This window comes from Penicillium oxalicum, chromosome VI, assembly GCF_001723175.1.
Source record: "Penicillium oxalicum strain HP7-1 chromosome VI, whole genome shotgun sequence".
Classification (NCBI taxonomy): domain Eukaryota; kingdom Fungi; phylum Ascomycota; class Eurotiomycetes; order Eurotiales; family Aspergillaceae; genus Penicillium; species Penicillium oxalicum.
The window spans coordinates 1,284,886-1,311,564 of NC_064655.1; the positions used below are offsets into that span (position 1 = coordinate 1,284,886).

The 26,679-nt window shown below is 50.9% G+C and overlaps 8 protein-coding genes across 8 annotated transcripts; 5 read left to right on the plus strand and 3 right to left on the minus strand.

The window, feature by feature from the left end:
* Nucleotides 1-152: 152 nt before the first annotated feature.
* On the minus strand, nt 153-2,162 carry POX_f07746 (Vacuolar amino acid transporter 2; the record flags this gene model as incomplete). The annotated part of the gene is made up of 6 exons (XM_050116540.1): nt 153-184; nt 248-606; nt 669-873; nt 934-945; nt 1,007-1,166; nt 1,224-2,162. The coding sequence occupies 6 exons, from the start codon at nt 2,160-2,162 to the stop codon at nt 153-155; spliced, it is 1,707 nt and encodes a 568-aa protein (XP_049966679.1).
* A 727-nt stretch (nt 2,163-2,889) lies between these two features.
* POX_f07747 (uncharacterized protein) lies at nt 2,890-4,693 on the plus strand (the record flags this gene model as incomplete). Its single annotated transcript, XM_050116541.1, has 3 exons — nt 2,890-3,165; nt 3,232-3,868; nt 3,951-4,693. The coding sequence occupies 3 exons, from the start codon at nt 2,890-2,892 to the stop codon at nt 4,691-4,693; spliced, it is 1,656 nt and encodes a 551-aa protein (XP_049966680.1).
* Nucleotides 4,694-5,769: 1,076 nt separating this feature from the next.
* POX_f07748 (Deoxyribonuclease Tat-D) lies at nt 5,770-6,993 on the minus strand (the record flags this gene model as incomplete). Its single annotated transcript, XM_050116542.1, has 5 exons — nt 5,770-5,821; nt 5,885-6,075; nt 6,141-6,631; nt 6,701-6,878; nt 6,958-6,993. The coding sequence occupies 5 exons, from the start codon at nt 6,991-6,993 to the stop codon at nt 5,770-5,772; spliced, it is 948 nt and encodes a 315-aa protein (XP_049966681.1).
* A 1,582-nt stretch (nt 6,994-8,575) lies between these two features.
* POX_f07749 (uncharacterized protein) lies at nt 8,576-10,288 on the plus strand (the record flags this gene model as incomplete). Its single annotated transcript, XM_050116543.1, has 4 exons — nt 8,576-8,708; nt 8,777-9,282; nt 9,365-10,034; nt 10,116-10,288. 4 exons carry the CDS (start codon nt 8,576-8,578, stop codon nt 10,286-10,288), a joined length of 1,482 nt encoding a protein of 493 aa, XP_049966682.1.
* A 3,689-nt stretch (nt 10,289-13,977) lies between these two features.
* Nucleotides 13,978-14,973, plus strand: POX_f07750 (uncharacterized protein; the record flags this gene model as incomplete). Its single annotated transcript, XM_050116544.1, has 3 exons — nt 13,978-14,199; nt 14,320-14,408; nt 14,487-14,973. The coding sequence occupies 3 exons, from the start codon at nt 13,978-13,980 to the stop codon at nt 14,971-14,973; spliced, it is 798 nt and encodes a 265-aa protein (XP_049966683.1).
* Nucleotides 14,974-18,746: 3,773 nt separating this feature from the next.
* Nucleotides 18,747-20,195, plus strand: POX_f07751 (Aspartic-type endopeptidase ctsD; the record flags this gene model as incomplete). Its single annotated transcript, XM_050116545.1, has 1 exon — nt 18,747-20,195. The coding sequence occupies one exon, from the start codon at nt 18,747-18,749 to the stop codon at nt 20,193-20,195; it is 1,449 nt and encodes a 482-aa protein (XP_049966684.1).
* An 845-nt stretch (nt 20,196-21,040) lies between these two features.
* POX_f07752 (uncharacterized protein) lies at nt 21,041-23,720 on the minus strand (the record flags this gene model as incomplete). Its single annotated transcript, XM_050116546.1, has 4 exons — nt 21,041-22,217; nt 22,338-23,059; nt 23,134-23,625; nt 23,697-23,720. The coding sequence occupies 4 exons, from the start codon at nt 23,718-23,720 to the stop codon at nt 21,041-21,043; spliced, it is 2,415 nt and encodes an 804-aa protein (XP_049966685.1).
* A 1,039-nt stretch (nt 23,721-24,759) lies between these two features.
* On the plus strand, nt 24,760-26,477 carry POX_f07753 (uncharacterized protein; the record flags this gene model as incomplete). The annotated part of the gene is made up of 4 exons (XM_050116547.1): nt 24,760-25,080; nt 25,147-25,211; nt 25,278-25,574; nt 25,685-26,477. 4 exons carry the CDS (start codon nt 24,760-24,762, stop codon nt 26,475-26,477), a joined length of 1,476 nt encoding a protein of 491 aa, XP_049966686.1.
* Between the last annotated feature and the right edge of the window lie 202 nt (nt 26,478-26,679).

Genomic DNA, 26,679 nt, shown 5'->3' on the forward strand with positions numbered 1-26,679 from the left:
AGCAGGCGGGTGCCAACGGCGTGAGGCCGGAGTTGGAGTTTTTCAATCATGCAACAATCCTTCTGCATGGCTAGGGTACTTCAGCAGAGATGCGGCTTTCAGAAAGAAGGATAGACGCTATGTGGGAAGTTCTTTTTGGTTATTGAATAGCACTAAGCACTACATGATCCACCTTCAACATCATCTGTGCGAAATTGTTAGTTTGGAGAGCAACACAGAAGATATGTGGTGATCCCGTTCTACTCACTCCGGATTAATTTAGCGGTTGCTTGTACCACACTGACACCCATGACGACGAGTCCAAAAGTGACGCATGCATAGGCCGGGACTTTCTCTCGCCACGAGGCGCTGCTGAGTTTGATATAGCACAGGGGAGGAAAGATGTACGCAAGAGCCGCTGCGCTAGTAGCGCCAATCAGTTCAAAGACACTGCCAAGGTCGCACGTAATCAATGCCATGGCCATCGATGTCAAAATCAAAGCGGTGGTAAATATCAGGTGCCGATGTGGGTTGAAGGGTTCGTCCGGAAAGTAGTAGGTCGTCATGACCGAGCGGCAGACGAAAGCCTCGAGGGGGAGAGTGGTCAACATATTCAGACCAAAGCAGCTGGCTTCTTGTCAGCAAATCTAGCACTCATCAGGAATAAAATTATGATGGCAGTGCCTTACAATCGGGCAATGTTGACCATGATATTATTCGATGGAAAGTTGTTGAGCACGTTTCCCTGCGTCTTTGAACCGAAAGACAGGAATCCTGCTATACCCATCGCCAGACACATGATCAGTGACACCCCTGTTGAATAATGCGTTACGGTTGCGAATCGATCGAGGGTTGGCTTTTTCAGCGACCCGTATATCAGCAAGCTGTTGTGGTCTTGAGTTCATATTATCAGCCAGGCGCGAGTCCATTTCAAGTCGGTCGGGAGGAACTTACGGCAGACAAAAGCTGTAAGAATATGATTATTAGCGAATAGCGAACACCACAGAGATCAGACCAAGAAGCTTACCAAACGAAATCACGCCCACTGCCTGAAAAAACCCGGAGTCTATAATCAAGTGACCCCTGATATCTCCTCGTGACTCTGCTGGAACGCGAAAGCCTTGTGTGATGACAGTGATAACGATGATGACCATACTGATCAACGCCAATGCGGATGCTTTGGCCAACTATCGAATCAATTAGGCATATAGTTCCAATTCTGGATTGATGGTCGCTGATCAAACCTTGGCAATGTCTCTGTACAAAGACAGGGGGTAGGAAACGCCGAGGACAAACAGCACAATCACAGCGCGACGGTCGGTCAGCAACCACAGAAAAGTCATTTCCCGAAGTGATGGAAAGAGGGCACTGAGAACATGTGGAATTGTATCCCCGACAATGATACAAAAGGCCACCATACCACCAAAGGCGAATGCCCACTGTGCAACTGAGATAGCAATCAATCCACTTCTCCCAAAGCAATGCTGCATGGTAGCTTGGAAAGAATCTGCGCCGCTCATCTTGGAATTGATGACAATGAGACGGATGGTCCAGTCCACGGTCACGGTCAAGACCGTGAGCAACAGTATCCCCGTGGCCAATCCAGCTTGTCGCAGTGCGTATGGTTGCCCAATGATCCCGGCCCCAATGATACTGTTGGCCATATTCATGAAGGCCATGTTCAATCCGCTCCTTGGACGGGCGCTTTCCAGATGATCCTCAGGGAAAAAGTCCTCAGAAGTTGCCAATGTCACACTTGGGGCCTCGATGTCGGTGAGTAGCGGAATTGTCTGCCCTGAGTTGCGCACGCCTGATCTTCCTTGATCGCTGAGCTCATAATCGTCGTCGTCCAGCCATAACGCATCGTCGTCCGAGCTACGAGCGCGGCCGTTTGCGATAGAATCATCGTCATGGCCCTCAAGGTCTAAATCAAAATGCACTCTATTTGTTGTCCGTGGAGTACGACGTTGCCCCTCGGTAGGAGGACGAACTATGGAAGACTGGCGTTGCGGAGATGGGCGATTGTCGGATGCAGGACGGTTCGGGGTCGAGATAGTTGCAGGCGGATAGGGTAGGATCTGGTCAGTATCCTCTGAGGGCGAGAGCAACGGAGACTGCGATTCGTCCCTAAGCTGCGCATCCCGGTTACTCATTAGATCATATTCCTTTTCATTTTCGGGCATTGTTGATCTCACTGCTTTGACTACAGTATCCCGGAAACGCCGAGAGGCCAGCAGCATATGGGACCACACGTGATGCTTATCGATAAGAGCTCTTTGTCCCGGCCCCACTTGGACTCCGTCCGGTTCCAAAAGCTCATCGCGGTGGCGTTTTGGGTGCCACAGAAAACATGAAACCCTCGAGTAGCAGGCCACATAGAAGAAAGAGCGATCCTCTCCCGAAAGTGAAACAAGTGAGAGGATATCTACCGAAGAGAAACCCGCCACCGCTATTATACAGTGCAGAATGCCGATTACAGGGAAACAGGATCACCACTCATTCATGCCTCAGGCCATGTCATACACATCTAGAAGGTCCCAATGAGTTAAGCAGTCTTGAATGAATATTGCAGATGGGCCTTAAGAAAGCTTCCAGTCATTTGAAAACGTTTGTTCAAAAATACCAAGAGCCCACTCATCTATTTTTACCGAGGGCAAGTTTTAGAAGATAGCGAAGGACGGCACATTGTGTTCTTGTTCAGTATGTACAGCCGACATTGCCAAAGAGATATGTGGTCGTGGTCCCATGACTGCAGTTTTCGTGGATCATGTGCTCGCCGAGCACCTCAGGCGTTTTCACCGAAGAGCCATTCGTACCTCGAGGGACTTCCGAATGGATTGCTGATCTCAATGGCCAGTACGCTACGTAAGACTTAACGGTGAAGCGTCCAGTCCGAGTTTTTTTCACGGCATGACGCAGCTGATTGATCTCGGTAATGTTGTGGCTCAAGATGCGAGGTCGGAAATTCAGATGACGGTGAAGGCATTCGTCGAGCTTCTGTCAAACTCGAACCAAGCAGCACTGATCCCTCCCACGAAAATTAGCCACTGGAGAGACCTTCAATTGCTGTGGACAAGAGAAGCTCCGGAACTCGAGCTCCGGCTGTTTGTTGAGTTTGGTCTTGAATTCGAAGAAAACCAAAATCACACACTCAGAGCTGTGACCGAAAGTGTCAGTAGCTCAAAGGTTAGTCATCTGACATCGCTTGATTGATGATTGAATTTTGGTCTGATTTGGGAGAGTTGGAGACAGGTCTTCCCCAGTTTGGGGTTCACCACCGTCATCAAGAATTGCCAAAGACTTCATATGATGCCGCGAACATACCAAATAATCTTCGGCCTTTGCAGAGAAAACCGACAATTTACGAGCCCCACCAACCGAAGCCTTCCAATGGCCTTGAAACACGCCTCAGAAGCCCGTGTCCCTGACAAGATTTCTTGTGTGTGCATAAAATCCATCGACTTGCGCATCTATTATTCCAAGAGTGATGCTGTTCGACCTCCAAAGCATGACATCCAAAAAGTGGACGATTTTTGTCTTGGGAAGATAGGACCCAAATGGTGTTCCTATCAAGGAGAGGTCGAGCCGTCGAACAACGAAGAAGAATATGACACACGCGAGACCAGCGACATGGCGGATGTATCCGTGTCCTCGAATTGTGGCGCCAGTCACAAAAAGTCCAACGAACTGCCCCTCAAGAGACAGATGAATCTGAATACCAACGACAGCGACTTGCCACGTCTGCTTGAGCTGCTTGAGTTTGGTCTGTGGGCCGTTTTTCTTCCAGAGGCTCGTAAAAGCCAACATATCCACGCAGATAGCAAGGAGAAGATCCAGAATCTGTCATTTCTTATACCCGCCGTATTCAACCTAAAGTATCGTCAAGTCAGTACGTGTCAACATGAAGTATCAGAGAATGCGGCTAATTGATATCAAGGAAATGAATCAACGCGCTGTGTCACTCTCAACAGTCAGCCGGTCTCTTGTGCCTATGCTTGAGAGAAGCAAAAATCATTCAATTCAGCAAAAATTGGCATCACTCATCGGTCGAGAGGAGCAAACATTGGGGCAGTCGCAGAAAGAGAGATTGAGCTCCGCATTGAACTCATCGCTCTGGACAATGGCGCAGCTTGGAATATCTAGAAAAAAGAACAATTCCAATACCACTGGAGCAACCTCTCTTTCCAAACGTGTACCAGAGAAAAGATATCTCCAGTCGGACGATGACATTATTTTTCCCGCATCTTCAGAGCCGTTTCTTCCAGACAGCGAGACTTTTACCATAACAGACCCTGCTTGTCGAGTCCCCTGCCTGGAAAACTCCACCACCTTTCATGAACTGCTATCTGAAGGCAGTAGCATGCTTGGTGGGGGAGACTGTTGCTCCCCTGGGCAGACAAATATGACAACCCAGGCCGTGCAAGATCTCGCTGACAATTTTTCCTTGGCATCGGACTGCTTGCTTTGTGACTGGAGCGATCTTCCAGAACCCTCTGTCTCGGATAGTATGTTGACGGATGAGCCACTGGATTACTATGCTATTCTCGAGGAGACTGATTCCCGCTCAACATCGGCTACTGACGACACAGCTTATTTCGAGGACCAGCTATGGTCCAAACAGCTTGACCAACTTCCAAGCAATTTTCTTTCTGGCCATGGGGAATTCGACGAGATGCTTTGCGAAGTTGAAGCTCAAACCGCTGGCGTTGAATAGTCCCAAACTTAAAACATAATTTTAGAACACTCAAACGGAGAAGCACTGCCTGAACTTTGCACTGTCACTGGGAAACTACAAGACCTTGATAAGAACCTCAACTATGTAAATTATTTCAAGGTTGGCTCATTGAGCGGACAGAGGAACATTATTAGTCATTTGTCCAGGATGTAGGGTAATTCAGGGGACTGCAGCCCCCCGAGTATGGCTTTTCGCCTCCCTTAGAATCAAACTTTTTGTGAAAAATAGATGTATTCCCTCAAACTCGAAAATCCAGGACCTCTTCAAATCTGCTTCACAATTAGACTAGGTGGAAAACCCCCAAAGACGCAATACATCTCAAGAAGAACAAAAGTAGATTTGAAGGAGCGCAAATGCATAACTTACCTCAATTTAATACTCTCTGACTTCATGCCAGATAATTAGGGCTCCGCAATCGTGGCCGATATTAGTGTGGCCATGTCATTCATTTGAGCAGTGAGAACAGTCTTGATTAATTGATGGTAAATCTAATTACTATTCCATGCCATACTATTCGGAATCTTGTTTTGTAGCTGAACAGTGCTTGGTGTATCCATTCAATGAATAGGCTGTCCCCAAGGGAGTGTCCGTTTCGTCTGATGTTCTGAAATCCCAATCTCATTCTGAATTGGCGTACCGCTGATTTCACAAAAAAGATAAAAAGTCGGTGAGATCATCATTGTTCATTTGGATTATTGCTGGTTGTCAATCATCCAACATGGTTTGTATACAGAGCACCCGCTGAAAGCTTCTCGCCTTGCTTTACGTGCAGAAGCCGATTCCATGAATACCAACATGAGATTGAAGGACGCTGACAAGGGCGATGTAACAGATTGCTGAAAGCTGATCAATATTCTATAGTTCTGCAAAGTTACCAGTCAACTCTCGCTAGACGATAGGAGCGACCTGCACTTGACACGGCAGAGAGAAAGCATCGAGCCCAAAACAATGATCTTGAAAAGATGCGTCGAGCGCTTCAATGAACCTGGACTAGTGAGACCACGAGGCCAGATGTCTCTTTATAAAATAGGTTGGCCGTTTGACATCACCCGCAGCTAGTCGGTGTCCACACCAAGCCCGAACATTTTGATCGAGTTGTTCCATGCCCTGGAAATGAGGTCAGTTGACAAAGTTTCTGGCGAGATGGATGGACCGAACGGTGGATCTTACGCCTCGCAGACTTCTTCTACGGTAATTCCCTTCACTGATGCGATGACGTGCGCGACACGGGCAATAGCAACGGGCTCATTCCTTCCCTTGACCATTAATCCTTTCTGCCACTTCTCCTTTTTCACTGATTTGGGTAGGTCTGGAACTCCGTCCAGATGTTTGGCCGAGGCATGGGAAGGCCGAATCTCACACTAGATCAGAGATAAGAGAGTTAGTGTCGAGGCCGGAATTTGCCGCCTGATCAAGGTATACGCACCCAAGGTCCATCGGTCTCGATCTGTAATCTCTCCAGTGGAATGGCCTTGACCACCTCCAGATTCTCCTCTGTCTTCATGCTGCAGCCGTTGACGCCGATATCGAGACCCAATGCCACCAGCCGCTGCATTTCTTCCATTGTGCCGGTGAAGCTGTGCACGAGACCCCCCTTCGGTAGTCGATCGAGTCTTGAACTCAGCAGTCTCTCAAAGTCTTCGCTTGCAGCGCGAGAGTGCAGGAACAAGGGAAGTCCAACCTCGATGGCGAGATCCAATTGGGCTTCAAAGTACTTGAGCTGCGGCTCCTTTTTGCTCAGGAACAGTCGATCATAGTCAAGGCCAATCTCACCAAACGCGACGGTGAACCCAGCTTCCTTGGACTCGATGGCCAATTGTCGCAACTCCTCGAGCATTTTGGACGGACCTCCGGGGTACTCATCGAAGAGCTTTGCCTGACAAGGGTGTACACCCACGGTTGCGTAGCAGAACCCAGCTAGAGAAACCACGTCAGTCAGGCGATTTCCTCCCTCTCTCACATGTAGGTAAACCTGGATAGACTTACGGTAATCACGAGCTATTTGCACAGCCGCTTGGGACTCGACCAAATCTGAACCAGTGACCATGAATTTGGCGCATCCGACATCCTTTGCTCGCTGAACGACATCGTCCAAGTCATCATCGTGGGCTTTCTTACCGTGATAATGACCACGGAACATGGGATCGCTCAGGTTGATGCCGATCTAAACCCCAGCACAAGTCAGATTTTCAACTTTCGACTTGCGCGCCGCCTTTCGGGGCTTCAAAAACTCATCAACCTACATCCACATATCGAAGGGGCTTCCTTGACTCCTCCATTGTGACTTCAGTGTTTGTCTCCGAGAGGGACATTCTGTTTATTGCACTAAAGGATCTTCTTGAAGACAAGAAAGGAAAAATAGAACGACGTTGTCCCAAACAATCTGTGTGTACTGTGCGCTTATCAGTCCTGTTTAATGTCCACGGTTTCGATTGCAATGCCAGGCTCCAAAAAGTCCTCCAGCCGCCGCAGTTTCAAAGGTCATCATCGTATACGGTGAGTCAGAGCAAATGTTTCAGGCAAAGCTACGTAAGTACATCGGGCTCACTGTACCTTGTCGGTTAGGACCCTTTCCGGGCTGAGACTGATGGCCACCTGCAAGATACCACCGAGAGCAGCTCTTCGAGACCCCGATCGCTTGTGATTTTCTCACACAAGAGCCAAGACTGTCGAAGGTGGTCCAAGCTCTGCTACCAATCCGCAGACTTTGCATGAGACGGTGACGAGCCTGGTATTGACTCCCCGATGCGCTATGTACTTGATGGGCCTGATGAAGTCACTGTTTCGCTTGTTCAATGCTTTTTCGAGTGCCCGCTTCAAGTCACTCCTCAAAAGCGCTCCTGAGTCACTATCGTGGCTGGAGAGTGGCGCAGTAAGTTCCTGCGTCACGGGCTCCGTGAACGGCAGGGGCAGTGCGTTGATTATGTAAGCATGGGTGCCGCCGCCCCGTACTGCCTCCCTGTGCCGCCTTCTGGGCGAATGGACAACGGGGCGGAACGGAATATTAATTGTCCACAGGACCTCCATCTCTCGCGCGGGGGGCGGTCCCATCTGCACATGGCACATCAAGCTCCTCACAAAAAGATGGGAGCAAAGACGATTCTTTATGGATCACAGTCCACAATATCTCCGTAGGGACTGTCCAGAATTGTGCGCAAAAATGACAAAAATCCAGCGAGACCTCCACGAGGGATTAATTTAGTACATCACTCGTCAAGCTCTTGTAGTTGTCATGCGGGGAAAGTCCATGCCGATCTTTCAACGCCAAAAACCAGTACATGTCTATTGCGAGTCATGACTGGCCGCATCGGGAACGATTATCCCGAGATGCCTCTCGCCCGATAACTTTGATTCGAGGCAGATCCAAATAGTAGTGGATGTGGGGATCGTGGAAGCTGCTCTCCCTTCAGCGGGATGATTACCACTGGGTAGTGGGCATCGTCTCACTTGTTCTTGCTCGTTTTCAACATTTGACGATTTGCTATTTGAAAGTTTCATCATCTTTATTGTTAGACCCTCGGAGTAAAGTCCGGATAGTGGAGACTTGAGTCCTCGCTGTCTGTTGTGTGGTCGGAACATTTCCGTGCATGGGGGAGGGGTTCGATATCGACTTGAAGAGGATATAATTTCCACATGAGAACTCTAGAAGCTTTATCTTTTGGTTCTGTGGTCATTGGCTTCATTTCATTCAGCCTACATCTTGATGTGCAGTCAAGCTCGACTCGGACAGCCTTCAAACCCTCGGTGTTTACCCCCACGCGGAATCAAGCTCGGATTCAGAAGCGATTTGATTGTGTGACGTCTATGCCTCCTATCTACTTCTTTTGCTCGGGATAGGTTACAAAAGCAAAAATCTTTGTAATGGCACAAAGGAAACGAATCTCCACAAGTCAGGTCTCTGAGCACCGGACGGCGCAGGATTGCTGGATTGTGGTGGACAAGCAAGTATGGGATGTCACCAGCTTCCTCGATGAACACCCCGGCGGGCCCAGCAGTAGGAACCCCGTCTCTCCAAGTGTCACTTTTACTGAACTGCACAAACTCACGAACGCATCTTGACAGTTATTCTCAAGTATGGCGGCCGTGACGCCACTGCAGCTTACTCCGAAGTACATGCCCCAAGTGTCCTGGGGTCGAATCTGGCACCGAGCATGCTAAAGGGCCAACTCGATGAGTCTACGATTGATGAAGAATGGCTCAAGCCCCCACCAAGCAAGAACCCACAAGTCGTGATGGATCATGAGAAACCACCTTTAGAGACTCTGATCAATTCTCATGACTTTGAAGTGGTCGCTTCGAAGACGGCGAGCGCCAAAACCTGGGCCTTTTATTCTAGTGCAGCGACGGATTTGATCACCAGAGATGCTAACAAGTCATGCTTTGACCGGATATGGTTTCGGCCTCGGGTACTGAGGAACGTTCGGTCTGTGGACACACGCACAACGGTGTTGGGCAATCATTGCAGGCTCCCACTGTTTGTGAGCCCGGCAGCCATGGCGAAGCTGATTCACCCCGATGGGGAGTGCGCCATTGCACGGGCATGCGAGAGTAGAGGGGTCCTCCAGGGGGTGAGTGTATTGAAAGAGAAGCGGCGGGACAAAATTTGCTGACATCTTGACTCTTTTTTTATTTTCTGCTCTATGCTTGCAGATCTCCAACAACTCCTCGTACACGTCGGAGGAATTGCGTTCGGCAGCGCCCACGGCCAGCTTTTTCTTCCAGCTGTATGTGAACCGTGACCGAGCCAAGTCCGCCGCGCTACTTCGTCAGTGCTCGGAGAATCCGAACATCAAGGCCATCTTTGTGACGGTAGACGCGGCCTGGCCTGGGAAACGAGAGGCCGACGAACGGGTCAAAGCCGACGAGAGCTTATCGGTGCCCATGTCGCCGTCCAAGGCACAGAATGACAAGAAGGGCGGCGGTCTCGGGCGGGTCATGGCCGGATTCATCGATCCCGGCCTGACGTGGGAGGATCTCCGATGGGTTCGCCAGCACACGCATAAGCCCGTATGTCTCAAAGGAGTGATGTCGGCAGATGATGCGATGCTTGCTCTCAAGGCGGGCCTGGATGGAATTCTCTTGAGTAATCACGGTGGGCGTAACTTGGATACGAGTCCACCGTCAATTATTACCTTGCTGGAGATTCAGAAGCGGTGCCCAGAAGTATTGGAACATCTGGAGGTCTATATCGACAGTGGCATTCGACGTGGTACAGATATCCTCAAAGCCATCTGTTTGGGGGCCACGGCCGTAGGCATGGGTCGAAGCATGTTATTCGCGACGAATTATGGACAGGAGGGCGTGGAGCATCTCATCGACAGTAAGTTGTGGTCCGCGTGGACTCGTGCGTGTCTTCTTTTTTTTTCTTCGCCCCCTATCTCACATTCTCGTACATTTTTAGTCATGCAAGATGAGTTGGAAACGGCGATGCGCAACGTCGGTATTACTTCTTTGGAGGAAGCCCATCCGGGCCTAGTTCACACGGGTGATGTGGACCATCTGGTGCCGGCATCTCGAGCTCATCCCTATGCTCACGCCATTGCCAAAGGTCGACGGGTGAGCTCACGCCTATAGATGAAGGTCTTGCCGGATATGTTGCAAAGCCACTGTTGATGCTGTGGTTTACCTTTGAGTTGTGACACCATGTGATATTTGCACGTTATCAATATTCTGTGTGACTGGTCGATTTGTAGGCCAGAGAGGCCTCCCAGTCTGGGCTTTATACAAGCATCATATCCTGGGTCAGGGTTGCATGTACGTGAACACTGTCTGTTCCAGTCCTGAATTGACCACTCATCTCACGTGAAGAACTGCCCGAGTCGTAAAACAAGGCCAGACGGGTCGTCAGTCGGGTGATGTGAAGCACTGGCTCTCTGCCAGACTGAGAAACCCAACCCTACAGTCAAGTAGGTACTAAGTATGCTTGGGTGGTCGGGTCTACATGTACACGCCCTTAGTTCTGTGCATATGGGTGTTTCCGGAATATGAGCCGTTCCTGAGGTCATGCAGGGGAAAATGAGGATCTCTAGAGACAGAATACAAGCTCTCGCCTAGTAAGAAGGTTATGGTTTATTCCTCTTACGATCCTCCTGAACTCTCTGGAAGTACGTAGGACGCAAATCAGTGTCTGTTGGTTTCCCGGGATTCGATTGTGAAAAACGACGGGACGCTGCAATGACAATCTACACGTCGAGGGGGACAGCGGTGTCGAATTGCTGGTGCCTGGATGGCCCAGCCCGAGGAGAGTACTCGGCCATGAAACCAACGAGACGCGCGGTGATTCAACTTTGCAGCATGCCACCCCTGATGGATCGTTAATCAAACCGGAAACCCAAGAGGGAATGAACAGCTGGCGCCATCTCATATGCCGCGCTACAAGCCCAGTACGTTGGAGAACACCGGCTTGCGTAACCGTCGTCGCGCACAGACTGATCGACCACCATGGATGTGCTGTCGTGTGTTGTGCAGTATACATCTTGTCCGGTCGGAGGAGCTCTTGCTGTAGTGTACTACTGCCGGCTGAGTGTTGCGATCTACTATAGGAGTCTGCACCTTGAAGAGGAAAAAGGGATCATCATATCCAGGACGTTTACATGTACAGGTAGTTTGGACTCTGTCGAAGAGGCTGCTGCTGCTCTTTCTACCGAAATCATATGGTCGTTATGAGATACCCAGAAAGACGGGAAAAGTCACCATGCACACTTTCCCCCGGTTGATTTCTGGATCGTGTGTGAACTTTGGTTTCAAGCGTTTCTCACCGCTAGTGTCAGCTCGGCAGGGCGAGTCTCACAGGGGAGGTCATGGGACTTTGCTGACACGGTACGTTCGAGTTCCCCGGGCGCTCCCGTCGCTCCCGTCGAGGTAACTGTTACTTGAACCGGGCCAGGCCGACTGCCATGTACCGGACTTTTGGGGAAGACTCGGCAGGTCTGGCTTCAGCCTGGGTGAGAGGAGGTACCTATCTCCTGACGGTTGGGATTAGCATGGTGAGCACTGAAACGGTGAGCACTGAAGCCGTATGGGGTGTTGCAACTTTCCTGGATCGTCTTTCAGATGGGCAAGGGACTATGGACTGTAGTCTCTGGGTTGTAGATACGCCGCAGCTGTGATCTGGAGAATTGAAGCATACGACTACCGACTTTGATTCTCGACTCCGTCAGGGAGTAGTAGTACTGCTCGATGGAATTGTACCTCTCCCTTGTACTCTTGTCCCGACCGATCAGTCAACGCATCGTCGAACGCCACGACATGTATTATCCCCTCCCTATAGCGAGACCACGTGTCATGGGACTTGAGAGGGGGGAGGGGGGGTCAACCTCCCCGTTGACTTTGAGTTTGACCATTGGCCAGCTGATGATGCTTTTTGTGGATGCAAAAACATGAGCTTTGAGGGGTTCTCGAGGTTCCCCGGATTTTGGAGCGGGAGAGGTCTGAGAACACCGTCTCAGACCACGCGAGAGAATACTAGATCCAAATATGAATTTATCGTGCACTGGTGCCGTCTGTACAGATTCCAGATCCTCCGTCGGAGGACACTGCGATCTGATACCAATGATGTGGAGGGTGCGTGTGATCAGCCACGAGAATGGAGGATGATCACCAGAGTCACCACTCATCCCCCTTTACCCCTTAATCCGATCGCTCGTACGCTGGTGACTTGCTCAGCACGAGTCTGAAGATTGGGTACTCAGATCGCGCGGGGAGGAAGATCAGCACTCCGGCGAGCCGTCAAAATCAGGCCATGAAAGAGTTGAGGAGAAGCCGACAGCATGCAGTGATGTTCAGCGGGGGAGTGGAAAATTGATCAGAACTGAGTAAGAATGCACCCGGTTCCCCGGTTTCTCTGCATCCCCCAAAGGACATACTCTCGCGTGCACGGTAGAGAGAGGACCAGTGCCGGTCTGGCGGTGATTGTTGAGGGACTGGGGGGGTACTGGGTACTTTTGGGTCTGTGGATGCCGGACGCTGTGATCCATTATACCGCGTCGGACGAGATGGACGCCCTTGAGTCCCTTTCGCTGAATCGTTGGCCAACGGTTGAGAGGATTGTCCCACATGGACGAAGATCCCTTGATCAATTGTCCGAAACCCCAAAGATCCCTCTCGATAGTTGCAGAGGGCTGCTACTGACAACCGCCGCTGATCAGCATCGACAGCATTGCCAGGCCGCGTCCAGTCTCTTGACCATCAACTCCGTCCAGCCCACGTAATCGACGTCAATCCGTCGCGGCGTGGATCGTGGAACCCTTCGGCAGTCCAGAAAGTTCCCAGTGGTGCGGACTCCACCCGGGCGGATCAAGAGGAGGGTCACGGGGCCAGATCTTCATCCCCAGGAACTGACTCCTTACGACGGAGCTTTTTGTCTACCGACCGTACACATCATGGCCAGTCCCCGGGGACCTGGATCGACATGAATGCAGGCTAGTGAAGCTGGGCATGGCTCCCACCTCTCTCGTCTGCTGTTGTGCCTCGTTCTTCGCCCACCGAATATTGGAGACTGGAGGTCGTCAGAGGTCCACCACGGGGGCCCAGGCTATTTCGAGAGACTGGACCATCTCGAATCGCTCCGTTGCTAGAGAGCCGCCGGTCATGTCGTTGATCTATTTTTATTGTTCATTTTGACCTCGATTTCATCATTCACTTTCCCTGGACGGACCCGGGATAAGCTTGCAAGTAGAGGACGTCAGGACCAGCAGCGTTGCAGTGGCTCCAAGACGATCGCACTGTGGGTCCCCCTTTAATCGATAACGCCAAGAGGGTCCATAGCTCTCCCCAACGATTTTCCCGGTCGACCGACTCCTCTCGATGTACCCTCTGAGGGCGGAGTGGTACTCGATATACTTGTGACGATTGAGCACGAAAGACTGACGACTCACCATACCTCCACTCCCCCCCCAATCTTAACGGTGTACCGAAGTATAAAGCTCCTCTCGTAGAACTCCCTGCCCGCCAAGTCAACCATCTTTTTCCTCTTGATTCTTCTTCCCCATTTCCCTGGCCACGCCCTCGTCCTTTTAGATCCTCACGAGAGCCCTTCATCCTCCCAAAGCTTATAATTACATAGACCTCCCCTTGCGGTCTACATCTCATACATTCCAAAGCTTCATCGCCAATTCCCAACCTTGACTCTTCACGGCGCCAGACTCCTTCCTCCCCTTGGGATCACGCCCTTCATATCTTGTCGGCTCCTCGGATCACTCTCTTCCCAGTACTGGCCTTCTCGCATCTCCTACCTCCTCTCAATTACCATCTCTTCACACATCATGACGGCCCCCCGCTCCACGTCCCTCCGTGCTCTCCGTCAGATTGCCCAGCACCCCCGGGCAATCCCAGTCACTCGCCGTAGCCTTCACATGACCGGTGTGCAATCTGCGCAGCCTGCCAATCCGGCCGACAAGGCCTCTCTGTACGCTGCTCGTACCCTGCCCGATTTGAAGCAGGAGTGCCAGCGTCGCTCGCTTCGTGCTGCTGGCAGCAAGTCCGAGGTCTGTCTGAATTGCCCCCCCCCCCCCCCCCCCCCCCCCGGCCGCAACGCTGGAAGAATACTTTGATGTCATTCCTCGACAAGGAAAATGTGCAGAGCTAACCCGGCCTGTCATTACTAGCTGATTGAGCGTCTTTCCAACCACGATGTCCTTCAGAGCCGTGCATTCAGCATCGCCATGCGCAGAATCAACAGTAATGCTTTTGCTGAGTACGTCTCGCCTGCCCCATGATTCAATTTCGATGCTCTCTTTCATCTGTCCCGTTCCCTCCACGTCACATAATCTAGACGTCTTGTCATCACCGAAACTAACGATTTGTCTCGAAATCTCAGTCCCGCCGTTCGCACCTTCAATACCTCTCGCTCCCACAAGGCTGTGGGCGATACTTCCACGGTCGACTTTATTCACTTGCCCAACATGTCCACTCTGGATGCTCCGTCCTCTCGTCCCGCCGGTCCTCGCGTTCCGGTCCTCCCCGATTTATATTCGCACCATGACAGCCCCTCCGTCCCCGGTGCCCCACCCATGAAGCCCCAGATCTACAGTGTTTCTGGCGGTGACATCAGTGCCCCCTCTCCCATGAGCGAGGTGGTCGATAACCACGCCGTGGATATTGACCCCTTCTCCTTGACCGAGGCTGTAGGCCGCAGTCGGATCGGAGAGGAGATGGCTCGCTCCAATGGGTCAAGGAAAGAGCCTAGTCTGGTGAAGGAACTCTGGTCGGGGTTCCTGGACGATGTGCTCGGTCCGAAGCAGACCGCGGCTCGGAATTAAGGTTGTCTGTCACTTGGAGTTCATCAATATGAGCTCTGATTTGTGATTCGCCGCTGTTTGCCTTATCCCTCCCCCTAAGACCTTTCTCTTCTGCTCCAAGAATAATCGAGCGATTCCTTTTTTATTTTACGGTGATTCGGTGCTAGTATTTATCAAAGTAGTCGTCTAGCTGAGAATCCAGTCTAGGTTGTATGTTCAGATTTGCGTACCTACGTGTCATATCTTTCTCTCCTCGTCGTCAAATGAAGCCATTGCCTGCACATTCTCGATACCTGTTTGAATCTTGACCTGATTCAATTCTCATCCAATCCATATATTAGCATCACAATTGCTCTGAGCCGATCCGCCACAGCCGGGTACCTACTTGTGAGTCTCGACATCCAGTGCCACATCAGCGTCATTTTCCAGAACAAAGGCCTCTCTCCGCTGTTCCATCCGACAAGACGACCGACTGGGGTGACTTTGTATCTGGGACTCTTCCCCGATTCCGGCCCCGACCCCGTTGTGCCGAGGTCCAGCAGAACCATCGGGCCTCTCTTGTAAGATTGGCTTTCTTTTCTCTTTTTTCTTTCTTTTTTCCAACTCCACTTTCATACTGATGCCATGTTGAATTTATACTAAGCTACTATATGGGACGAGGAGTCTTCCCCAAGCTAGCTGGAGGGGATATCAGGCCCGGCCATTTTATGTTTGAGAAACCAGGGCCCTTCGGATAGGAAGAGGGGAAAAACACTGAGAAGAGGAATAAATTGAAAGAATAAACCGGACTAAATGTAAATGGAGATTGATTGAATTAGAAAAAGGTTGGCATGGCGGGTCCCGAATTCACAAAAAAGAAAGATTTACACGGAGATTGACCGGACGGAGATCTGGATGTACGAAAGTAAACGGGTTTTCGGTACTGCCTCCATGTGCCGAGATTCCAGATTCTATAGATCTGTCTATCTTCAAGGGTGATACGGACGTAATGTTGTAAGAGAGCATCCATGATGACCGACTCAGCCCTGTGATCAAACCCGTGTGTTCATCCAAGTGTGACCAGTAGGTAACATCCTTTACTATATGCATTCAACCCCCCCACGTCACTGGGATTTCACTGAAAGCCATGACAACGAGAAAACGAACAAAAAAAGAACGAGCACCTTGTTTTCATCTCTTGACGAGATATCCAACATGAATCAGGCCGAGGACCTAGCTTCGTCGGGTTTGGAGGACGATTTTGAAAGCCACAAGGACAAGGAATGGCCGGACAGGGCTGTTCTGGCTCCACTGGACCGGGGCCCGGCGCGTGGAACTGCCAGAGCTTGAAGGCTACCGAGTATGCTGGGCTTGGGTGAAGCAGCATTCTCTAGAAAGGAGAAGATCTTAGCCTATATCCTATGGGGAGGGAGGGAGGGATGGATGGTTTTATCGGTGGCTAGAGCCGATGGGTTTGTGGTCTGCCGGGCAAGGTTGGTGAATCTTCAAGATGATGGGGAGAAGATGGTTGCAGAAATGTAATGATTTGTATGGTGAGTTTCATTCTTCCCAAAGATTACTACCCGGTCGGGATATTGGAAGCGGGGGGCGAGGTGCAGTGATTGCGCCAGGCTAGGCAGGAAAAATTGATTCAAAATCCAAACCTTCGTCCATGTATATCTGGCGCAGGAGGTGGATGTCATAGAACATATCGATTATCCATGTCATCTGCGACTGGCTATGTCGAATACTATACTGCAGGAGGCAAAAGTTTGACTACGGGAGTGGTTTTCTGCCTCGATTCTCTGGTACAAGACAACCTGGATGCCCATTTATGATAGGAGAAAGCACAATAGTCATCGTATCGAATTATTCATTTTGCCTGGAGTGTTTTTGACGCACCGAGGAGACTACTAGTGATTCAATACATCAATATGCTGGAATAAGGACGGTAGCATCTAGAGTCTACCGAGAGCGACTGGTGAACACCACGACTGAACAGGGATCACAGGACCACGGTCGAGACAAGTCGACGTCGCAACAAAGGCTTGACGCTAAGGAGTCCAGGCCTGCCGAGAAACATGATGAGATGTCTCTCCCTGACTGCGAGGGAGAGCCAGTCACAATGTGCGCAGCCGAGGCAAGACCTGCCACCACGGCTGGACGATCACCGACCAGCCGGCGCTCCGTGCACCAGTCGGAAAAAGGAAAAAGGAAAACAAAGAGGCCTGGGGAACGGAACCGTGGACGGCGTTGATTCAGTCTCAGCCCGCCCCAAGAGGCAGTCAATCCAGCTGGGTTCCGGTGGGCAACGACGCGGTATGCACACCAGCTATGTGTAGGTAGGTACAGTAGTAGCAGCCCTGGCTAGTGGCCAGTGGCTACTGTCTCGTGTATTCTACTAGAAAGCGACAGCAGGCAACTATTCCAGTATGACTATGAGCAAGCTCGAATCTCAAGAGAATATCTTCCTCCGTCGATCAAACACCCTAAAATTTCATCCGTATACTCACTTCTTGCAGTTCCCCCACTTCCTTGATTTCTTTTTCTCCGGACTTTCAAGGTCTCCATTGAAGATGACCAGTCCACCACTCAAAGGGCTTCACCCGAAGAGGTCGCTGGCACTAGCGTTCCGCTAGTCTCGACCGGCCAGGCCGATCGCAGCCCCGAGCAGCCGTGGAGTGGATCACAAGGAAACCATTGAGGCAATCAGATCCGTTAAAGGGGATGGAACCTTTTTCCCAGAATACTTTAAGCCACACGGTCCACGGGTTTCTCTCTCAGGGGCAATGGGAAACCACTGAACAAGAGAGCTCGATGTTCTGTCTATCTGGAGATAGTACTTGGTACGCTTGGCAGAGCAGTACAAGCACCAAAAGTGACCAGTATAATATAGTTCATGAGTGGTGAGAGCCACATTGACTGCAGTACACTGCAGATAGATTAGATCCAGATGCAGAAAACTGTGAGCCCACAGGTCTGAGAGGAGTAGACAAGTCGGGAATCTCATGCAGCGCCTCAACAAAGTACAGTATCGTAAGAATACCAAAGTGCTGAAGCTGGGTGTAACCACCCAAGAGATCGACTTCCACCAGTTCCTGTCGCACCGCGAGCCAAGTAAAGCAGAACATGAGGTACCTTTCAAGTCCACAAAATTGCGCTGCAAGATCGGCATACCATGCAGTAATAGATCATAGACAGCATACAGGACAATGTACTACAGTGAGTTCAGACTGTACTCTCTACAAACTCCCGTGATGCACGACGGGCACAAGTGGACCCCCCCCCCCCCCCGAAGAAACTAAGGGACCAGCCCGCCTCCCCTCACGTCCATCGCCCTACGCAGCTTTCTCTTCGTTTTACCACTTTCCAACCTCTTGGTCGAGGTCAGCCATTTTTTTTTCTCTCTTAATCTGGGGGCAAATTGCCACATTCCTGTCTATCATTCATCTTTCTTCTCTTTTCTGTTTCTGCTGTGGTCATTTAGCCTTCTTTAATACCTCTAATTAGGGAGATCTCTGCCGACGAATCTTTGCATTTATTCTCGATTTGGACCGGTTTGACCACCAACAATCTCCTCCACCCCTGAACTCGATTCGCACAACGTTCTCAACCACATCAATTGGGAACCTCTCTCACTATCTTTCTCATATTGACAACTATCTCCTTCTCGAAAAACAAAACATTTTCTCAGCAACCTGTTGACTGCATCCAAAAAACAAAACCATCCTGCCTCAATCGCCCCTTTTCATCCTGGATCCATGCTGATCTAATCACTGTCCATCCGCCAATCCCGTGCATTCCGCCGCTGGATCATGCGGTACTCACCCATTCTGCTCATTGCGAGCATCGCACCCAGTGTCCACGCCTTCTATCCATATGAAATTAAAGTCAGCCCATCGCTTGAGATCTCCGCCGAGCCCAAGGCGCATCGCCGCTTCTTCCCGTGGAAATTGGTTGATGAAGGCTCCGCCGACGATGCCTCGCTCGCCCAACCATTCACTCTCGACATCAAAAAGGGTCCCGCTCGTCGCGGCGACACCTATGCGATTGTCAAGTCCAACACACCAACCCTGAAGAACAGTGCTGCCCTGGATCAGGACGGAGAGGACTTTTCATACTTTGCCGTGGTGGATGTGGGCTCACAGAAGCAAGAGATGTGGATGGCTCTGGACACTGGATCGCCCAGCAGCTGGGTCTTCAGCTCTCTCTGCACAGACAGTGTGTGTCAGCGTCACCATAAATTCGACAAGTCCGCCTCAAGCTCCTACAGCTCGTCAAACTCCATCTTCACCATTGGCTACGGCAGTGGGACAGTGCGGGGGTCCCTTGGAACGGACACCTTCAGCCTCGCGGACATGGATGTGACCTTGACATTCGGCACGGCCACTTCGGCAAACGACACCTTTGCCAGCTACCCGTTTGACGGAATTCTTGGACTGGGCCGGTCGCGTACCGGTGGCTGGGGGATCTCGTCGTTCATGGATGTCGTCGCCGAAAAGAAACTGCTTCCGGCCAACATTGTCGGCTTCAGTCTCTCCCGCGCCAAGGACGACAAGAAGGACGGAGAGGTCAATTTTGGAGGAGTCGATACGACCAGATTTGACGGTAACATATCATACATCGCCACTAATGCGGAGACCTGGACGATCCCGATGGACGACGCCTATGTCAATGGCAAAGCGTTGGGGCTCACAAATCGAGCCGCGACAATCGACACGGGCACAACCTACATCCTCATCCCTCCTGCCGACGCGGCTGCCCTGTTCGCTCATGTCCCCAATTCGTATCGCTCTGGTGAAAACTTCATCATTCCTTGCAACTCGACGGCAACCATCGAGTTTGCCTTTGCGGGCATCAAGTACTCCATCCTCCCTGAAGACTACATTGGTGCATCCAGTACCGGGGGTTGCGTGGCGACCATTGTCGGCCACGAGTCCTCCGGGCCAAACGACTGGCTTGTGGGCGACGTGTTCCTCAAAAATGTGTACTCCGTCTTTGATTTCGACAACGGCCAGATTGGATTTGGAACTCTCGCTTCCCCCAACTCCACTGGCAACGGTACTGCGGAGATTCCCCCCGTGTCATCGTCCACTGTCTCCGCCGCTACCACCGCTGCCGACTCTCCCAGCACCCCTTCGACGACTCGAACCGCCGCCACGCCCACGATCGACACCGTGATGCACACGGGTGCTGCAACCCGCCTCTCGCAGAGTGTCGGGCTCTCTCTCATTGCGACTCTCACTGGCATGTTCTTCATCTAGAAGCTCGAGGCTTCCGCAGATCTTTTTCGCTCTCCCTGTGATTCAAACAATTCCTCTTCTTTCTGTGCCTCCCTTTCTTACCAAGAACTGCGCACCGCCGTGCTTCTCAAATCAGCGCCGACCCACCACCGACTCCATGATTTCATCCTCAGATCACCTCGCGCCAGCCGCATTTTGCCCTTTCATCGGTTGCATTATTACCAGTGCATATTATTACCCTTCATGCATTCTTCATCTCTCCCTTTCGATCTTTCATTTCGGCGTTACGCTTTTGGACATGCTGATTGTTATTCCCGGCTTCCATCTACATATCGCCACCGGACCGGATTTCTTTTCTCTCCTATTATTTTTTTCTTCTCTCCTTCTTTTCTACGTTGAACGATACCCCTCTTCGCACGTACTTTTCGTTTAATCTCTGCAACGGGGATGACACATGTCGTCAATATTTTCATTTCTTGCATCCGGGGCTGCTGTCTCTGTCGCACTTATCATGTTTACCCCGCCCCCTTTTTTTCTTCTCTTCATTTTAATTCTTTTGTCGAGAACTCGACTGCCTGTACACTTAGCAAACGATCTGCATCCTCGTGCTGACGATGAAGTCCATCTGGCTTTTCCTCCATTGTGAATCCCTAGTCATTGATATATATACTCGGGAATAAGACAATATTCTTACAGAGACAACCGCCTCCTGAGCACTCAAAGTAATTAGTCTATCGCGAGGATTCAAAGAAGTTTGGTTCGGGGTCGAGCCTGTAAGCTCCTTTGAGAATCGAACGTGTCCCAGGAACTGATCACGGCCCTGTAAAAGCAGAACAAGCTTCGATTCTGTGGAGATCGAACGTACACTAAGAAGGACTAAACACCAGATTGAGATGGTCCACCCGTCCATGAAACGTCTCCTGACCCCCGGGGAGCAGACTGACGACTTCAGCCGGATAATCGAGTCGCAGTTCAATCAGAGTCAAATCACCATTTCCAGGGTGCCAATCCACATAAGCCATATTTTCATGCCCCAGAGCAATCCTCGTCTCAATCATCGACTCGCTCAATTGCACCCGGGGGCTGAATCTGATCCTGGAGCAACCCGGACCCACCGGACATACACCCGCGATTTCAGTACAAAATTCATATATCGGCACGCTGCCCCAAGCATGGCAGTCTGACCGTTGACGCACGTCATCTTCTTCCCACGTCGACAGATTATTCGCCAGCATCCCATGCCACGGCTTGATCATCGCGTCCCAGAATTTTTCATAGAGCTGTCCGCCTGCTTGGGATAGAGCACGGAAGGCGTAGAATCGCATCATATACGAGCATTTGGAAAAGCGCGGCTTCGTAAAGCTCTCGGTGAGTAAATGTCTTGCTTGTTCTGGGGATGTTGCCCCGCATAGCACGGCGAAGATCTGACAGTGTTGAGAATAGGATTGTTGATCCGCGATATCAGCGGTCGAGTCGGTGAAGAATTCGCCATCGAAGCAGTGGGTGCGAATGGAATCGATGAGTCGCAGGGCCCGGTCCTCGTATTCGGTGGCGTTTCCCGGCCGGCCGACGTGTCGCACGAGTGCGGCAGCTTTACGAAGCACAAACGCATATAACATGCTAAAGTAGGTGTGGCGATTGGACGTTCGACCGGAGGTGGGAACACCTTTGTCTGGATGCTCGTCTGTGGCGCCCCATGTCGTCACCCAGTCCACATACTGCCAGATTTCTTCTGGGATGCCGCTGACAAGACCCAGGGAGTCGATGTGTGATTCGAAGAATTCCAAGACTCCGTCGATGCGGGGCACAAAGCTGCGGGCGAAATGCGAGTCGCCGAAGAAGAGGAAATGGTCGCAGACTTGGAGGACCCAGTAGAGCGAGAAGCCTGCGATGATCTGCGGTGCGTGAGAAGGAAATCGAGATTGGGTGAGACCACATGGTGTTACTGAGGATGCGAACGTGGTGATGGCTTGTCGCATCAACCTGTCGTCGCCGGACAACAGGTAGTGGAAGAGTCCCACGGAGCGGGTGTCTCCTGAATATCTATGTTTCCAGGTCGATTCACGTCAGTTGTACCGCTCAGTGCAGTTTGAGAGGAGGAAGAGAAACACGGAGGGGTCCAAGAGGACGTAGTATGGGGAATCGGAAATCTCAGAAACCTACTGAAGTTGCTCGTAGAAAGGACAGTCGGAGTACCCATCAAACATGCAATTCCTCATTGTGCGAATTGAGACCTCCCAAATCTTTGAGCTGTGCATTTGGCCCGGTTCTTTCCATGCTGCTTTAACGGCCATTGGATAGTTGGTCTGAGTGGCCTCGAACGAGGTGAGTTGAACAGGTTGGTCCCCGAGCACCGTGAATGCCATGCGAAGGATGCGGAATGTACGAAACCAAAAGGGCTCGTACGAGCTTCCGGTTTTAGATACATTCAACACAACATCATCGTAGGGTCCAATTATATGGCCGTTCTCTGCATCCAGACGGTCTGCTTTGGAACGGAAGAAAGGATACGAGCGAGGCTCATGCTCGTATCCCTCGGAATAAGTCACTTTGAGTTTGACTTGGGTAGGCTTCTGTGGAGCGTCGAATGTCCACTTCACAAAGGCCGTGGAGTGACAATCGGCCTGGACCTCGAGAACATGAGACGATCCGGCAGGAAGCATGATCGGTTGGCGGCTTTGGAAGAATGCAGTCCAGGCATCGGCGTCAAGCCCGCTACTGTTGCATGACCTGACTTTCTTGACGATGGCGGGAGTAGATTCTGGCAAAGGAATAGATCGGGGCTGAAGAGCCCAAGGAGCAATGTCCCCATTGCAGGTTCTAATATTGTACTGAAGCGGATCCGCCTTCTGGATAGGCTCGGATAAAGTGACACGCTCGCTGATCTGTAACACTCGTCAGCACATCTCGTCCAGCTCGACGCCAGAGGGGCGGCAACGGGAGTCATCATGTTTCTCACATGAAGAAAAACATCGTCCACAAGTCCCGACGGAAACTGGACGGTATCATCTCGGTACGCTTTCCAACCCTGGCGAGTACTAATCTCAATCGTTCTATGCCCGGTCTGCACCTCGCCAACAACAGTCAAACCCGGCAGCGCCGTTCGTTCGAAGCACATTGCGCCCCGCGAACTAGCAAAGTAGCGCAGCACGATAAAGTGAAGTTCATTTCTTCCGACTTGCAAGTATGGTGCAATGTCGAGAGAATCATAGTACCAGGTCAGAGGGCTGCCTCTGGCCGGGCCCACCGCGACTCGAGTACCGTTGACGAACAACTTATAGCGCGTGTCCGCAGAGAAATGCAATCTGGCAGACTTTGCCGGTGCGGTCAGGTCGAATTCATGCACAAAGTGGACAATTTTTCCGACGGTATTGGAACTCGACGAATCAATCCAATCAGGGATCCAGACCCAGTTTGCTCGAAGAGCCTTGATCGTCTTATGATTGCCGTCCTCGGTTTCTTGTTAGCGAGCCGATGACTTCAAGGGCCTATACTCCTGGTGGAAGCTTTTCTTCTCCCTACCTGTTTTTCTTCATCGGTGATCATTTTCTGGGTTTACTGCTTCGGTAAAGACTTCTGTTTCTTGTTTGCGGGGGAGTCTGGCGATGTCTGTTGATGTATGATTTAGTCTCGCGGTCTTTCGGGTGATCTCAACCCGACAACTCTCCCGGCAGCCATCCAAAGGTGCGAGCAAGTCGCCTTGATGTTGAAGAATGATATTCAATGGCTCAGACGGGTAATTTACTTGCTGTGGTATTCCATTCACTCTGGGATAGTATCAACTCGCAAGAGAATCAACCTTGGCCATTCATTAGCACACATGCGATGCTCCTTTCTCGCCGACTCTCTGCCTGTTTTTTCTTTCTTTTTTGGCTTTATTACATGGACGATCAGATAAAAAGAAGGTTACTTTGAAGCTAGATTGACCTTCAGACTTGCAAGTGCACGTTTATGTACTTCAGGGGGGGCCCGTCCGGCCAAGATAATGATCCAGCGGCAGTCAATTTGTGTAGACGTTTGACGGTATGCATTGGATACCGTCGGAAGCACTCAGTCCAAGTGATAAATTACTCAAAAACCTGTGATACAGTGCCTGAAAAATTCTATTTTCAGCAGCCTCGGGCATTACGTGAAATAAACTCGGCAGCCATGAAAATGATTAAGCTCTGATCTTCTTTCCTTGAGCGAGCAGAGCATGGAGGATTTTGGTTGTATAGGACTATCCTCCCACTAGATACATTGTGAGTGCTCATGGAAAAAAGCCATGACTGGTTTCAACACAATAAAACCTATCAGCGTGATCGTCTGATAGAAAACTAACAATACAACAGACTCGAATGAGTGCTCCAAGCATCTCTAATCCAAAGAACCGTCCTCCCCACGTTCCGGTTCTCGGGCCTGTTTGTCTGTCGGCAAACGCGCCCGAGAATCTCCGGGACGAGCCGCTAGCCGAATGAGGCCAGTCTCTCTCTTTCTTTCGAGCACGCGCTCAACATTGACATCGTAGCAGTTTCATTGCTTAGCCAAGACGGATTTTCTAGGCAAGCTACGATCGAAGCCCGACTCGTGAATAACATCAAGCAAAATGAATCCCAGTAAATTGCCCAGCCTTGCGGGAAGGGGCTTCTTGGCGGCTCGGTCAAGATCCCTGACGCGCGCTTCGCTGCCGTGCCCTCTTGCACCAGCGACTCTACTCTCTCGCGATACGGCGAGAGATTTTCGCACAACCGCGAATCAGGCGGTCTCAAGGGAGACGTGGATGCCCATGCGAGTGAAAACGCCATGGATCGAAGCATTAACTCAAAGCCGTGATGCCGCACGCAATGCCGAGGATGGTGCGCAACCCACATCATCTGTCAAGCCGGACCTCACCCCCAAAAAGATGTCAGATAGCTATTACAGTGCGGTGAGTCTTTTGCGAAATTTGACAAAACTACAGCTACGCGAATAAGATCTGACTTTTATGCCTTAGATCTTACCTTTGGCTCAGGATAAATGGCTCCTCGATACTTATCTCAATGCTTCGGGGCATATTCGGTATTCAGCAGCCCCATTCCCCCGATTTGAGTGATCAATGCGTAAGTGCTGACATTTTTTATACAGGCTGGGCTCTCTCGTCATGGACCTGGATGCGTTGGCGGGGATCATTGCCTACCGCCACACCGGTGAAGGAGTGAGCACGGTCACTGCGGCCGTGGATCGAATCACCATCGAACATCCTCTGATGGAAATTTGCGATCTCGAGCTGAGTGGCCAGGTCACGTATGCCACCGGGCGTTCGAGTATGGAAGTTTCTGTACAAGTCTGCAAAGCACGACCGGAAGGCCAGCCTGCTCAGCCGGACGATGTCTTGATCACTTGCGCCTTCACAATGGTTTCCTTGGACCCAGCCACGAAGAAGTAAGTTACTCACGGATCTCTATCCTTCCATCTTCCTTTGGTACTATTTTGTTTCAAAGAAGGGTTCACTTTCTTTTTCCGCTGGCAAACACGCTGACATTGGCATCTAGGCCCGTGCCAGTGGCAGCTCTCACAGTCGAGACAGAGGAAGAGATGGCCTTGTTCAAAAAGGGGGAAGAAAACTACCTCGCCAAGAAGGCTCTTCGTAAACGCAGTCTGCTCCAAAAGGCCCCCGATGCAGAGGAATCTAATTTGATCCATTCCATGTGGGCCAAAGAGATATCATACATCAGTCAGTATCTGATGCTCATCTTGCTACTCGAGAACCCATTGATGCTGACAGCGTGCTATGCAGATCCCCAAAATCCGGCCAGCCGCCCTGCCAATCAAATCCCCATGAGTGACACTGTCCTCAAATCCGCCATGATCATGCAACCACAGGACCGTAATAGGCATAATTTCATGATCTTCGGTGGGTTTCTTCTCAAACAAACCTTTGAGCTGGCTTTCTGCTGTGCGGCGGCATTCTCTCACGCTCGGCCAAATTTCCTGGCGCTGGATCCCTCTACTTTTGAAAACCCCGTGCCGGTTGGAAGTGTACTGTATCTTCGCGCTACGGTATCCTACACCGAGGCGGAAGAACGTGAAGAGGGCCATGGGAAATACACCAGAGTCCAGGTGCGCGTCGATTCCAAAGTACGGGATGTGGAACATGGCACGAAAAAGTCCACTGGCATGTTCAACTACACCTTCCTTGTGGAAAAGGACATTCACGTCATGCCCAAGACCTACGGCGAGTTTATGCTTTGGACTGATGCTCGGCGCCGGGCGCACAACTCGGCTGCTATTGTCGCCCACAAGACAAGTGCATTGCGAAGTATTCAGGACAGTGTTACTGAGTAGTTGATTATGTTCATACAATACACGAAATGTTTGGTGCCAAACGAAGCATAAACAAGAGGGAACGCCAAAACCGTTTTATGCCAAATGCCACGTCTGCCAGGATGTACATCGCAGTACCCTTTGGGTCCGAGGATGTGATGAACCAAATTGAATCCGCCATGAGCTTCAAATTCATTGCCCTTGGACGAGACCATCACAATCA